Below are 16,298 nucleotides of genomic sequence, written 5' to 3' on the forward strand. Positions count from 1 at the left end.
AGTGTAGTAGTTAAGTTTTAGATAGTTACTTGGGCATATTTGTCAAATTGTTTTCTATATTTTATATTAGATAAAATGCAGAAGCAGATAACATAACTTTTATATTAATGGTATATGTTTTGAGGCTATGTCTTTAGTACATCTATTTTAATTTTCTTGAAATCCTGTAAGTATTATATGTGGGGAAGGGCACTGGTACATTTAGCAGCACCTAATTTCATGAGTTTCATACTAGGTGCCAAGAAATTAGGTTGTCCAAATATTTTGGAAATAAATGGAAACTCAATCAGCTGTTTTTTTCTACCCATTATCTTTACTCAAGGCACCTACAATGAAACTTTAAAATTAAGTAGAGAAAAACTTACCTAGTTGAGATTTTGAATAATAGTTTGCCATTTGTCCACTGTTGCAAGACTGTCGTTTATGTCTTTTTGTTGACATTTCTGTGGTCTTCCATGGTGGTCTTTTTCTTTTGTTCAATTTGCTATGAACTTCAGAACTATCAGGAGTCTTGTCATAATTAACACATTTACTTAATTTACTACTGTCAAGTTGGCCAGAAAACTTATCAGCTGCAGGACTATTTGCCTTAGCATTTTCTATTTCTTTAGACTGCTTTTTAAAAGAACTTTGCCTAGCAGAATGGGATCTTAGGGTAAAGCGCTTTGATTCTTCCATATGAGTCTGGTGATTACTTCCACTGTCAACAGATTCAGGAGAGTAAATGATTGTATTTAGCTTAAAAGTATTTCTGTGTTCAAGGTAGTTGATCTTTCTCAAAAATATCCTACAATCTTTTAAGGTTTTTGATCTCCAATTATTTGGACATACATTTCCTAGTCTTGGTCCCTTTTCAAAATCTTTTTGGCTGTAATTTGTTCCATTTTCCTTTGCTTCTGACTTAAATTTATTCTCTAAACTAGCATGTGTTTTAAAGTCAGACAGTGCCACCCTCTGTTGCAAGAAGTCATCCCTGATCTCAGGTGGCAAAATAAACTGATTATCTACTGTATTTTTTCCTTGGAGTGGGATGTCAGCATTTGGTTCCCCCTCAGTCTTATTTAAAAATTGGTTCTGGCAGAACAATCTCAGGTTCCTCCTTTTAGAGATCCAATCAACTGCTCCATGGCTGTGCAGCTTTCCCTCTCCTTTCCATCTTTCATGTCGCAACCTCTTAAAGTCAGTTCTTCTGAATCTACCTAGGGTTAAATTACTTTTCACATTTAAGAGTGGAGAGCTAACCATTTTATGCAATATATGCAACTTCCCTGATTTTGAAGGAGAAGATAGTGCAAATTTTTTAAAGTGCTTTCTGAAGGGGGTGGTATTAAAATCAGAATATTTGGTCCCTAATTTAATTCCTCTGGTATTTATTACTTCCAAAGGATTTCGAGCATTTGCTTTTCTAACTAGTGAAAGAGATTGTGTTTCTGTCGTTTGCATAAACCAGGTACAGAGTTCATTCAAATCATATTTTTTCTGAAAAAGCATTTTTACAGGTGAAACTTCAAGTTCTACAAGACAGGTTTCCAAAGGGTTTGCTACTTTGAAATTATTACTTTCAGCGTGTTCCCTTTTCTTATGAACACAATTTTCAGCTTCATCTCCACTGACTTGTACCCAAGCATTTGTAATTTGCTCAAATCTATTGTTTAATTCCTCCAATAAGGAATCATTTGAAGCAGAAGCAGCCCACCACCTGAGCAAAGAGTTTGATGAAATTATAGGGTCCAAGGATACTTCAGAAATGGGTATTAATTTGTTATCTTCCACACACTTTTTTGCATTCCTTGAATTTCTAGCTCCTGGTATACCTTTGGGAGCTATTTTTAGCCTTGACCGCCTATGTTTTTCCTTCTGAATTTTACCTTTCTGCAAATGGAGTTTATATGATTTATGTAGCACAGTATTTCTATAAATAAGTGAGCTAGAAGATGCTAATGAATGTAAGAAATGCAGAGATGGTTTTCTATCCCTAATAGAATGTCTCAAAGGTATAGTAGAAACCATACTTTTTGATCCATTCTTAAATGTGTCAGCTTCAGCGTGCCTTGCATCCATCTTATTGCATTGGGGAGCATACTTTTCCTCAGGCAGACTTTTTTCTAACATATTCTCTTGTTCTAAAGGAGGTAAGCAGCTGCTAATACTCACTTCTCTCTCCTGAGGTGAAATTCTATTAATAGTTACAGATATACCAGAGATTTTCACTTTTGCAGGTCTACCAGGCTTCCTAATTATTGTCAAAGGCTTCTGATTTGGTCGAACAATGTTCTTGGAAGGCTGAGGTATCACAGACTTGTTCTTGATAGGTCTAACATATTCAAAGCCACACCCAAAGATCTCACTCTCAGTCATCAAACTTGAAACAGCACTTACTCTTTCACCAGAGTCAAGTTCATATTCTTTAACATTTCTGAGACTACTGGGTTCAGCTGGAAAATCAGTAACCTTATTGTTTAAAGATGTAACACTGCGTATGTTTACACTTCCTTCAGAAACATGCCTTTTAGTTCTTCTTGACCTTCCATAAATAACAGTTACTGTAATACTCTTTTTATAAATACCTTCTTTTACTTCTGATAGAAGAGATTCTGGGCTTTTTTCCCCAGCACTGAAGGACTCATTTTGGCAAATGGTGATGTTTGTTTGATCAGTTTTCGGTTTTGGTGGTCTTCCAATTGGTCGCTTGATCTGTTTCACAACCTGGGGACCTATTTTTTTAGGTCTACCTGGTTTTCTCTTAAAAGATGAATCAATTACACTGTTTGAATTTTCCTTAGGTTCTTCCTGTGGCTTATCACTATTTGTATCATTGATAAACATTTCAGAAGATTCTGAAGTTTCTTCTGCACAATTAAATTTGTTTAGTTCTCTCTGAAGCGTGTCACTATCATTAAGATTAGAACTAATATTTTCAAAGTTAGCATTTGTGATATCATTTGTTTCTGTTTTTTTTTCAATTACATGATGGTTTGGACATTTTTCAGGAGAAGGAAGATCAATATTTGATTCAGAATTATTGACAGAAGTTAAAGTATATTTGACTCCTTCACTGCTTTTAACCTCAGATAAAAACATGAGCTTGATAGGACTAGAATAGTTGGAAAAAGAAGAGCTTTTGATGGCTTCATATTTTGTTGGTACATTCCCAACAGTGCAACTCAAGCTACCTGTATCTAAAACAAATGACTTTTTCAGATTTTCAAGTCTTTTGTTATTCAAATCTATTGGAGGCATATGATTGCTTTGGATATTGCTGGATGCTACCACAGATTTTGATAAACTCTGCTCTTTGCATGTCATTCTACTTACAGTAAGAGTCACATTTCTACCAGTATTTTGATCTTTACCATCAATTTCTTTCAATTTCTTGGATGCTTTATATCCTTCCAACAATGACTGATTATTCCAAGACTTCTTGGCCATATTTATCGTATCTTCCAAACGCTCCACAACAACTTGTAAATTAGAATTCATTGCAATTTTGTTTAGATCTATATTGTGTGAACTTTCAATTTGAATATTTTTCACCTGATCTTTTTTTTTTGTAGATTCAGAAACTCTTTTGGGCTTAGGGGATTTTTTGAGAACATAATTATTTGTTACATATATAGAACACCATCCTGGAGGCACAATATTTCTTTTAGTTCTGTTCAAAAGTCCAGGAACATCACATTTCAAAGGAGTTTGAGTATTTTCTAATTTTGAATTCTCCTCATTTTGCAAAAAAAAATTTCCAGCTGCAGATTTCTCCTGTGAATTTCTCATGCTCATTTTCTCAGGAGTAGTTGTTTTAAAGCTTTCTGAAAATGTGTCAAAAGCCAAGTTAGTATCTAAATTATGAAGAGGTAGTTGTAATGACTGTAATGCATAATCTGGTGAAAATATTTCTGCATGATTGCTGTCTTGAAGGCTTTTAGAATTTTGTAAAGAAGGCCCTTGGCAATGATAGAATTCTTCTTTGTCTGTTGAAAATATCACATCATTGCATATCAATTTCCTTGAAATTTTTTCACTGCATTTTTTCCTTACAAAATTTTCATCAAGACTAGCAAGTTCTCTTTTTATTTGTAAAGACTGCCTTCTAAACATGGGTGAATCAGGAGAGTTGTGCATTGCAAATAATGTTTCTTGACGCTTTCGAAATCTTGTCTGAATAATTTTATTTTCTACCTTTTTATCATGTTGACTCAGTAATTCCATAAAACTGTAATCACTGGCCTTTGCATTATGCAAGAGGGAGGTTATTAAATCTCTCAATTTTAAATCGTTATCTGTATTATAATCACTACTAGATAATTTTATGAGGTTTGTCATATCTGTAGTTTCTATTGATTTTAATTTTTCATTAATTCGGTCCATTAAATCTTGAAAAATTACAGTAGTTTCACCTTTTTCATGATTTGTAGTACAATTATTACTGCCTTCCGAGAGCAAAGAATCAGAGTTACCGGATATTTTGGTTTTATGTATTTCACCTTCATGATCCCCCTTGTCACTACTTATTTCTGCTGGTGTGAGGAATGGAGGTTGGTTAATGTTTGTTTCAAGTCTGTTATTTTCTAAGGCTGAAAGCTCTGAGATGACATCTTTCAATTTTTCAAATCCTTCAGTCTGTACAGGTGATAATGGTGGGGGTGAGGGACTTCGAGATCTACAAATATCTTCAAGACTGACTGAAACATCACTGCGTATTTCCCTCGATGAAAAAGGAGTATGAAAGGCCGATTTTGTAGAGTGAATGTTTGGAAACAGTCCAGAACAGCACCTGTGAGAAGTATAACTGTTTGCAATTCCTCTATTCACTACTGTCTTAATGTGTTCAATAGTTACAGTTTGGCAAGACAAACAATGTAAATCTTTAATACAGACTGGCAGAGGCACAAAACCAGGGCTTTGTCTTTCATTTTGTAAACACCCTCGTTCTGCCAGCCTATATTTACAATGACAGAATAGACCATGTATATCATCTTCAATTAGGGGCTTTTGAGATTCTGAAGACACAGTATATGATGTATTACAACAGCAGAGAGAAGCAGCATTCTGCTCTTGGACTAGAAATTTCAACATAGCCAAAGCTTGTTGCTGGTGGTGTATGCACAAAGACTCCAAAACTTTGCTTAATGCTGATTTTCCTTTCTCCATTTTAGTAGCTTCCTCTGATTTTGCATCAACAGTTGAACTAAAAATAAAAATCAAACAAAAAATGAATTACAGCAAAAATACCAGTATTATAAGGAGTTATAATAATTTTAACAGAGCTTGAACAAAAGATATTTTGGTATTGCTGGACTCCTCTAAGGCTTACAGAGCTGCGATAATGGCATCTTGATTATTATTTGGCAAAAATACAATGAAGCACTGATGATAATTTCCTATGACAAATATAAAAGTCAAAACAAAGCCCTAGTTTTATGCTATAAAAGCTGATGATTATAGATATGATTATATTTACAGATTGCTAATGTTTAGTTCTTTGAATATATTAATATTTAATGGAAAGTGCTTCACCAGGAGTGAAAGTTTTTGTAAACATTTTATAAGCTATATATTAATTATCAGTCTGTATTAGTGCAAATAAAAAAAATAAGATGTAAGAGAAAATCTTATCTTTATTTAAAATATATTTTTTCAAGATAATGAAAATAAAATTATTAATAAGAGCTTTGTCACAAGAAAAATTAAGGGATTTAGATTTCATATAAATAACAAAATGTCTTTTCTAAGATAAGTTGTAGGCATTTTAACTTATTAAGAAAACAAAAAAAATTTAAGCTATTTAAAATGAAAACTATTTTTAATTGATTTTATATACTAAAGTAATTACATCAAAACTAAAGGCATTACTTACCTAATTATTTAATTTCACATGGAAAATGTCCACTGCAGAAACTAATATACATCTAATTTTAACTAAGACTCATTTATTACTCAGCAACCAATGTAGAAGTCTACAAAAAAAAAAATTTAAACCCAACTACCAGCAGTAAGAAGATAAAATATATAAAAGAAATCTGTTTCAGAAAAGTATCCATTTAAATTAAACATATCACCAAACTCTGTACATGAAAGTAGCCTCCCACATGTGACTTCTTCTATTTGTTGTTATTGCTAGTAGCTCCTGGTTTGTAGACATTTAGGGTGGGAATTGGGATATGCTTATTATAAACTACTACAGAAGAATGTATTTTATTTAATAAAAGGTTATGTTCATGTATATTAAAAATTAGATAAATTTTCTTTTAAAATAAAGTGAACTTAATTTTTTTATATTGCTCCCTAAATATGACTTCATTTGTTTTACAGATATTATGCAATATTTTATCTACATTTTATAAAAATTGTTATTTGTAGGAAAGATACCAAAGCAAATTTTGAACATTAGATCAAACATTTTTCTAGGGAAAAAGAAACTTTACTAGATTCAACCAATATTTCACTAAAACTAGCATGTGATTTGACATGAAGTAGGTATCAAAGTGAGAAGAGATAGGAAATTACAGTAAAACTTAAATCCATTGCCACCTCTAGACAGATGAAGATAGGACATAACCTCAGTAACTTTTCCATTCTGAAAATAAATTTTTATAAATTTTATCATGGTTGGGAGTGTAAAATGATGGCATTAACTCCTAAGATTCAATATTAGATAACTAAAAATAATATAGGTAGGGAGCAAAGGCAGGAGGAAATGTTAACTATCAAATATAAAGATATAAATAAAATTATGCTCTTCTCAAGCAAATTAAAAATTATAATTTTCACATAAGCAAAAGAAAACCCAAACACTTCAACAGTTTCTTTAGTTATGTTACGTCCTAAACATATCTGTAACTATAAACAGTTAAAGAGAGATTTTACATGCTTCTTAGAAAAATACATTGCACTGCATTTTAAAGATTAATATGCTTGCATAACAGTTGCTCAAATGCTTTTTCTGTTAGTAAAGTCAAGTAAAATGTAGAAATAATCAAAACTAATGACTAATGTTAACTATTCTGAAAACCACCACAATATTTTTATATCTCTCTTCTAACATTCTAAGGAAATCTATATTTTAAAACGGTTTATTATTTAGTTTATTACTTCTAATAATGAAATACCAAAAATACCATAATGGCAAGTAATTTCCACCTAATGCTATGTAAAGAATAGCTTTATAAAGTTCCTAATTAGATATTCAGATATTCAGTCTCAAATCATAAGACTCCACAATATGCTTATTTGGCTTTATATATTTTCTTTTCCATATTTCTTGCATGTTAAAACATCAAAGAAAAACCTAATATATGTAACCTAATATAAATAACAGTTGAACACACATAAGTCTACAATCTAGAATTTATTCCCAGGTGACTGCATAAATGTTGTAAGATTGTACCTTACATAGCTTCCTTTTTTAGGGGTAAAAACTTTTCTAAACTTTTCCTGTTTGATTTATAAACCAAAACATCCTGCCTATTTTTTAAATGTTTCTATCCGTTTTGCCCATTACAAGTTTTGAAGAAAGTCAATTTCTAATACTTAATACTAATAAAACTGCTTCCTAGAGTGAATTAAAGAAGTCAGTGTAGTCAGTTTTTTTCTTTGCTTTTCTTTTTTTTCTTTTACTGAATGAGTAAATCAATCACACACAAACAGTGCTGTAAATTTAAGTGCAAAAGCATTGAAGTGCTTTACTACAAATTACAACCTAGAAACACGTTAACTGAACAATTAAAATTCATACAATCAGATTTAGATATATAACAACACAAAGTAGGAACAGAATTACAGTACATTTACAACACAAGACAGATACATGAATTCATTAGAAAATATTGTAATAAATAATTCATGAATTATAGTGCAATTGATTTATGCATAAATATAACTAATTGCCTAACAATCAGTTTATATTAACAAAATCTGTCAAAATCAAGGCAGCCACAGAGTTTTACTAAATTACTGCGACAATGAAAATACTGCAATTAAAAAACAAATACAAGTATTTGTACTGTAAACAACTAAAAAAATCAGTCTCACTAAAGTTAGTATACAATTTAATATAAAATTGTCATTAGCTACCAGAAGTGGTTTAAACAACTTTACTGAGCAGTAGTTTTCTAAAAACAGAGGCACTGTTTTTTTCTTTTCCTTCTTTTTTTTTTTTTAAATATAAAATACTTGAGGAACATTCAAATAAGTAGAAAGCACATAAGGGTTGCTTTCACCTTCATTAAAAGTCTGCTGAAATTGGATATTTCAGAAAATTGTCAATTGATAAGTAGTAACTGGTAACTAAATTCATAAAGTTCGTTGAAAGTTTAACATAAAGAACATCTTAATATAATCACTGGGGAGAAGGGGAACCCATAAATTTCCCTGCCTTTCCTAGTTTGTATAATCAAAAATTAAGTCAATAATTAGAAACATTTTGTTTCTCTTAAAAGTTATGGGTTATTACCTATAAACTATCAAAAAATATTTAATTTACTATTTATGACCAAAAATAAATAATACAAGTACTAAAATGCTGCAAAGTAACTATAATATTACCTATAAAACTACTGATCACTGTGAAGTCAATAGCAAAATGATCCCTGATTTTATGAATCCTGTAAAATTTTTGGTCAGGTCATCTTTTAAATGATATAAAAGAGTTCTGTTAAGTATCCCTTTACTATAAACTTCTCAATTTATTAATGTAAATATAGTGTGAGGAATAAAAAAGCTCAATACAATACAAATATGTAATGCATTCAAGCCCCCAAATTTTTGCAAGTAAAATTCGGTATAAAGAGGTCAAGAAAATTGTGTTGAAACATTTACTTTATCTTTAACTTTGTTTTTCAATGGGAGGGGATGGGTAATATATTAAATAATCCAAGTTCTGGCCCTCACAAAATATGGCTTAATTCGCTAAAAAGAAAGATGACCCTGACATCTGCTGTTTTGCAATCTATTATGTATACTTTCTTGGAAAAGAAAAGAGCAAGAGGATTCATATCCTACTATGCAGGTAACATTAATAGCTGAAGAGGGTTCAGTATAGATTTAAGAGACCAAATAACTACTTCTTTTTTTTCCCCACTCTTCAGTTTCTTTAAACATATGTAAGCAGTTTTTAAATGTAATAGTTGAAAAATCTCTTTAGTATTACATGTATATGTGATTATTAGATACACACAAACACAAGTGTAAAAACACAAGTATTTGACAAGGTGCACTTATTTTCTTTTTTTAATTCAGCTTTTGGATTTAGGAAAACTGGCTTAGAAAAATGACTAAAACCTGAATTTTAACAGAGAAAAGGGGCCCTTAGAGAATTCTGAATATATGAAGCAAATCCCCATTCTTTATATGGAGGCACATGCTTTATAATATTTTACTACTAAAACTGCATACTCCATAAATCCAACATGGATACTCTGAACCACATTTTAAAACTGCTATATAAAAATTACTGGTCTCTCTCATGAGTCTGGTAAAAGTTAAAATGCACTGCCCAGCTTCTAACTACCCAATTAGTAGAGAGTTTACATTACTGAAAGTTCAAAACAGCTTCAGTGTTAAATATTTGTAAATCTATTCAAGACCCTGAACAAACTGCAAATTTGGTTATTAGCAAAATGATAATGTTTCGCCCACCAAAATGAAATCTGTAATTCATTTTGATAAACTGAAAATGTTTTGAAATGTCACAGCAGCAAATATATTAAAGTTACACTGAGGTTTTTCAATAGTAGGAGTGTGTCACAATCCTTAAAATTTAAAGTAGTCATAACATCAACTAACCAGCACATTTAAACCAAAATTATCATTCTCAAGCTTTTTCTGTGCACATTATAAACATGCTCTAAGTTGCATTCTAACTTTCTTTTCTAACCTTACAAATTAGCTTATTTTTCAAATAAAAAAACAAAATTAAATTATTTTTAATAATTAAATTTAAATTACTTTTTGTTCTTAGTAGTCCACCTTATATTAAAGAATTCTATAGCTGCTGGGGTTAACTATGTGTCAGTTTTTTTAAAAAGCATATACCTTATAAACCCCAGTGTCCTGCTAAATCAACTATTAAATGATAAATATGAAATTTCATTATACATATCATTTATGGTTTTCTTTTCTATTCCTGGTGGATGCACTTGAGTGCATTTCATATTTCATAGAATGCACTACAGTGTACTAATACTGTATATATTCATTTTTCTTAGTATGGAGATAGCTGTCTATTTAAACTTTGATTGGTTGACATACTTACAATAACTGTAAGTATGTTAAAATGTTTACAAACTACTAATATCATATTTCCATTATAAGATGGTTCAACTGAATGGCTGGAGTGGTCTTTCACCAATAAAAATGTTTCACTTGACAATTACTTGTTTTCCCACAACGCTTTATGCTATTGACTACTAAAGAAAACCTGAATCTTTTTCACCTATTTATACAAGGATTAAATACAAACTATCAGAAGTAAGCAACTATATAATCTGTCCACAGTGAAAACCCTGAATAAAACTTTTTTTCAAAAGGCATGTAAGTGGTTTTTGAACTGTAAAATTTCATGTCTCCTGTCAGAGTGAGCATCTGTAATTCCCACATGTGTGTATATAGACATACAAATACACACCTGTGCACATACACACACCCAAACACACATACACACACACACATACACACACACAAACATTTTCCTAACAAGTAATCTACACAGGCTTGCTGCTGTTTTTGCAGTTGCCAGTCCCTGAATCTGTCATATTATATAACCCAGTGTCTGGTAATCGGAGCTTCTTCTTCGGAGGAGTCTTCAGTGTTCCAGATCTTTCTTTTACCTTGTATTCTAAAGTGCTGTGAGGTACCCCATAAATTCCTTGTGCTTTGGAAACACTCATTTTTCCACTCATTACCATTGCAATAGCCTCTTCCATTATTTCATGATCATATTGCCGATAACGGCCACGTTTTTTCCTGGGTTGCTTATTATCTTTTCGATCCAATCCATCTTCAGTATTTTCAGAGGTTCCATCAACTGTTCCATTTTTAGAATTAAGACACAAAGGAGAGAGGTCCCCATGTAGAAAATAAGAGTCAACACTTGAGTGAGTTACGGGCCCAGAACAATCTATTTTGTTCTGTTTAGGGAGTATATTTTTCAGTTTTTGGAGAGCTGATCCTTCTAGGACTGGAGAGGTTTTGGAAACTTGATACATAACATCCAGCAGACCAGGACCATCAGGCTGTGGTTTTGAAACAGAACTTACTCGTAGCTGAGGAATTTTTAACTGTACAGTAGGATGTGAAGTTTCATATTGTAGGCCTTCATTTTTTTCTTTAAATTGAGTAACCATTTTCTGTAGAGTTAACTGATGGAGGTAACTGGAAGCTGTTGGGAATTTTAATTCTGAGGTTTCAAGTAGATTGAGTTTACTTTTTTCTGTGCGCTCTGCTTGAGCTCTTGCCCACAAGGCTACTTTTTGCAGCACTGCACACGTTTCTTTACTGTCTTTATATGAATAACTATCATTGAAATCTCGAGTTTTGTTTTTAAAAGATGCAGGCTTCCCTGCTGGTAAGGCTTCTAAGTGGAGAAGTAAAGTTTTTTGAGGTATGCCATAAAGTATGCCTGCTTTATTTATGTCCAGTGCTCCAGACTGAATGTCTTTCAAAGCTTTTGAGAGCAAACCATCTGCAAACTCAGCACTTCTTTCCACATAGTCCTCTCTGTTTCTGTGTAGTCTCCTGGATGGATGGAATGAAACGATGGTAAACTGATGCATGAGAGACTCTCACACAGCTATGGAAGGGGAGGGTCCACTCCTTTATTATACTCCTTGCTTAGGTAACATCACTGCTTATACTCTTAAGTCTGTGAGATGTAGTAGTTACTCCTTATCAAAGCAAACGCTACAGTCCTGGTAGGACAATGTGTCAATCATACGGTGGCCTCAACAGGCAGACCTTCCAAGAACATAAAATCCTAACTCAGTATTTGTAAAAATATTCTCATGATGTTGCTATTCCTCTGACAGATGCTTGCAGAGCAACACTTAGATTTTTTACTTGTACAATTAGAGTTCCATTATAAAAAAAATACCCAAATCCTAAAGGAGTTTTTGTTAGTAGAAACGTGACGTTACCGCTAAACAAGTAATAAAAGAGTCAACCCCTTTAAAGGAAATTTGTAGCAGCAAGAATATTTCCAAACACAAATATCCCATATTTCCACAAAACCAATTTTTCTCTAGACAAAAACGTACAATTTGAAACAAGCAGGTAAGTTATATTTGGGTAAAATAATTTTAGGTATTATAAATGTTATTTCTATTTCAAATGTATCATTGTAATTTCAAAGTTTCTCAAACAGAAAGCTTACTATATATACCTCATGATTCAAAAGCTACTACAACTTTAAACAAATCACACTCTACGTCTGAGATTTAAATGTGACAAAAATAGCTTCCTGTGTAGTTTGTTAATGGGAAGATGTAAAAGTTACAAAAAAATTCAACAGAACAGCATTTCACTACTAATTATATATTAAGTTAATTTAATGACAGATTTCATTCAAAGCATAAAAGGACTTTGTGGTGATTACTAAATATATTAAATAGTCTGCCACCACACCTAATGCACACTGGAAAAAAATATAAACATTATAAACTAATTATAAGAATTAGTAAGTATAGTACTTTTAAAATTTATTTTTAAAAAATTAAACAATGAAAGTACATATTTCCCTTAAATCTGCCTCCTGAATACTGAATTTAGAATTCTCTACTCGTCCTGCTGCTTAGTTTGTATTCTATGGTTAAGTTGGTAGTTCATTTTAGTAACATGAACTAAAGTTTGGTGATTGTTCTGATAACTTTTCTTTAACAGAAAGAATAAAAAAGAAAGAGAAAGGACAAAATGGAAAGTATGAGAGACAAACACTTATGAGTGACAAAGCCTCTGAAGGAAACTGTAAATGTCAATCTACTCAGAGTAGCATTAGAGTTCTCTGCAGAGACAATTTTATATTAATATTAAATTATATTTCCTAGATATTGCTTACCCAGCCATTGAATTTTCAGAAGAAGGATCACATATGGATGACTCTTCAGATTTTATGCTGGTTTTCTTTGTAGAGAGATCTAACACTCCATCCCCTATAATTTTTGCAAGAGAGAAAACTTTATATTTGTGACAGATTAAAGAAACAAACAGGCTATGATATAAAACCTGTTTAAAATCAATCCTTGGTCACCTTGCCCACTGTTTGCAGTGAACAGCCATTTGATTGCTCATCCATAACTGTTTCTATGCAAGGCTGCCCAGATGATGCTTTGGGAAAGTAGGAATGATGTCAATTGCACAAAAGAGAGCATAGAAAACATGAGAATAAATAAGAGAACAATGATTAGCATTTACTAGGACTAGCAATATGTGGAACATATACTCTAGGTAAAATGTGACTATGTAACCATTGTGTTTTTAGAAATTACAGTGTAAAATTTTACTCTTTTAACTAACTGAAACGTAGGATAGTTGAGTCACTGCCTATGTAATATATCATGGTTGTATCTGTGAATGAATGAAGATATAACTACAATATGACACTTCAGGAAAAATACCTGTTAGAAAACAACTGCGTGTTTGTTATTAAATGTAGTTATTATTATTTTTTTTTACTATTATAATACTAAATTTACATAAATAAGACTTCAACAATTCACACATATTGTTAATCTGATAAACTTCAGGATCAGAGAGAATAAAAATAAACTATGAATTTAAAACACATCAATAAATAATACTGTTAATAATATATTTCCTGACAGTTAAAACATTGAAAATGTAAGCTGTAAGATAGGAATCATTATTTAAAATATATGCTTAAAAATATACTAAAAACTACTGCTAGTTTTCTTAAAAAAAAAAAAAAATCAAGTGAGTTTTACTGTTATCATATAAATCTACTTAACACTTAAGCGTCCTGGCAAGACACAAAGATGAAAAAAATAATAAAATGTCTCACCTATAACCTACTATATATAATTCAATAATAATTTTATTGAGTGCTTACTATGTGCAAAACACTATTTTAAGAATTTGGAGAGCAGCAGTAAAAATGGCATACAAAGTACTGATTTCTATGGTGCTTAGGTCTAGTGAGATAAGTCATAAGCCACTCACCATCACCACCAAACACATTTCAGATTAATGATAAGGGCTCCTTAAAAAAAAATAAAGCAGAGTAAGCTGACAGAGTATGGAGAGTAGGCTGAAGAGGTTGCTATTTTATTTATTTATTTTTTAATTTAAAAAATTCTTTTTTCTTTATTGATTTTAGAGAGAGAGAAAGGAAGAGGGAGAGAGATAGAAACATCGATCAGAGAGAACATCGACTGGCGGCCTCCTGTATGCCTCCCACTGGGGATCGGGCCCACAACCTGGGCATGTGCCCTGAATGGGAATCGAACCTGCAACCTCTTGGTGCATGGGTTGATGCTCAACCACTGAGCCACACCAGCTGGGTGAGTTTGCTATTTTATTGAGTGTTATCAGTGATGGCCTCTTTGACTTGAACAAAGTGAGGGTACCAACAAAGCAGATTATCTGGGGGAGAGCTTCTAGAAGGAAGTTTATATAAAGGCTATGATATGAAATCATGTCTGGAACGTTTGCAGAACAGCAAAGAGGCCAGGGTGGCTGGAGCAGAGTAAGTCAGGCTGAGTGAGATGAGAAGAGAATGTTGCAGGAAGTCAGATCACACTGGACCTTGTAGGTGATGGTAAGAAATCTGAATTTTATTTTAAGAGACACAGGAAATCATTGGGGACTTCTGAGCATAATAAAGATAAAATTTTAATTTTTAAAAAATCCTTACCCGAAGATATGTTTCATTGATTTTAGAGAGAGAGAGAAAAGGAGCGAGGGGGAGAGAGAGAAACACTTATCAGTTGCCTGCTGTCCATGCCCTGACCCCCAACCTAGGTATGTGCTGACCAGGGACTGAACCTGCAACATTTTGGTGTGCAGGATGATGCTCCAACCAACTGAGCCAACCAGCCACGTCTTAATTTGTGTTTAAAGCATCAATCTGCTGTGGGAAGAATGGACTGCAAGGGGTTATGGGTGGGAAAGTGCTATGCTATTTCTCATTTTGTGGGCTTTTGCACTTTTAGTTTCCTCTGCCTAGAAGAGTCCTAATCCTTTCCTCCTTCCGTTCCCACACTCATTCTCTCACCAAATCTTACTCATCATTCAATCATTCAGGTACAACTTGGACTTGGTTGAACACCATTATTCTAGGTTCCTAGTCCTGCCACACTTACCTATATTACTTAGCATTTAGCAGAGGGCATTCTAGTTGCTTATATACTTACCAGTATTAGCCACCAGACTATAAGCTATGTGAAGGAAGAAACCATGATATTTTATTGATTGATGCATACCAACTGCCTAGAATAGTGTCTGGCACACAATATGTGTTCAATAAAATTTTGAAGAACTGGAAAAAAATTCAGTATGTCTATAGAGGTTAAAACGCCTAGGTTAAAACTGTAAAAGGGGAGAATGGACAGGTAAACAAAGTATATGGTACATCGTATCTTCAAAAATTGTTAATGAAGTATCTTGCCCTAAAGTATCCATCCAACTCAATTTTATGCTCAGTCTCCAACTCACACACACTTCCTGTGTTTCTAACCACTTGTAGTTCCTCAAACATGTGATGTGGTGTCAGGTCTCCCAAACTGCAGTGTATGGTACCCTCTGCCTAGAATGCTCTTTCCACCTTTTCAACTTGCCAAACTCCTACTCATCTTTAAAGATCAAGATCCCAAGTGGAGACTAATTACTGTCTCCCTTGAGTCAACAGTATCCTATAACATTTATGACACTCTCATTCAATTAATGATTCATGTATCTTTTTTTATTTTTAATTTTTTTTTTTATCCTCACCCGAGGACATTTTTCCATTTTTTGTACAGATAGAGTGGGAGGGAGAGAGAGGAAGAGAGAGAGAGGGAAACATCGATGTGAAAGGGACACATCGAGTGGCTGCCACCCGCACGACCAATCATGGCCGGGGACAAACCGCAACCGAGGTACATGCCCTTAGTGGGAACCGAACCCGGGTCTCTCCGGACCGCAGGTGGATGCTCTAACCGCTGAGCCAAACTGGCCAGGGCGATTCATGTATCTTTTTCTTCCACGAGACTAAACTCCTCAAGGTCAGTGATCTTAACCTTTTCATTTTTATTTCATAAATAGTAGAGTGCTATAACCTATTAAAATTTAAATACATAAATAAATGTATTTTC

The 16,298-nt window shown here is 32.9% G+C and overlaps 1 protein-coding gene across 9 annotated transcripts in view; it reads right to left on the reverse strand.

Moving 5' to 3' along the window:
- The window catches only part of LCORL (ligand dependent nuclear receptor corepressor like), a 143,321-nt gene that overhangs the window by 18,847 nt on the left and 108,176 nt on the right, over window positions 1-16,298 (reverse strand). For 3 of the 9 annotated variants that reach the window (XM_036251868.1, XM_036251878.1, XM_036251887.1), the window contains 2 exons: window positions 13,046-13,139; window positions 318-5,185 (listed from right to left, as the gene is read on the reverse strand). In XM_036251868.1, the coding sequence (XP_036107761.1) occupies window positions 346-5,185; window positions 13,046-13,139 (4,934 nt within the window). In that variant the 3' untranslated portion in view covers window positions 318-345. Of the gene's footprint in view, window positions 1-317; window positions 5,186-7,577; window positions 11,731-13,045; window positions 13,140-16,298 lie in introns of those variants that run through there. The other 6 variants (XM_036251904.1, XM_036251922.1, XM_036251913.1 and 3 more) reach the window with 4 other exon arrangements.

Source organism: Molossus molossus, unplaced genomic scaffold, assembly GCF_014108415.1.
Source record: "Molossus molossus isolate mMolMol1 unplaced genomic scaffold, mMolMol1.p scaffold_m16_p_1, whole genome shotgun sequence".
NCBI lineage: Eukaryota > Metazoa > Chordata > Mammalia > Chiroptera > Molossidae > Molossus > Molossus molossus.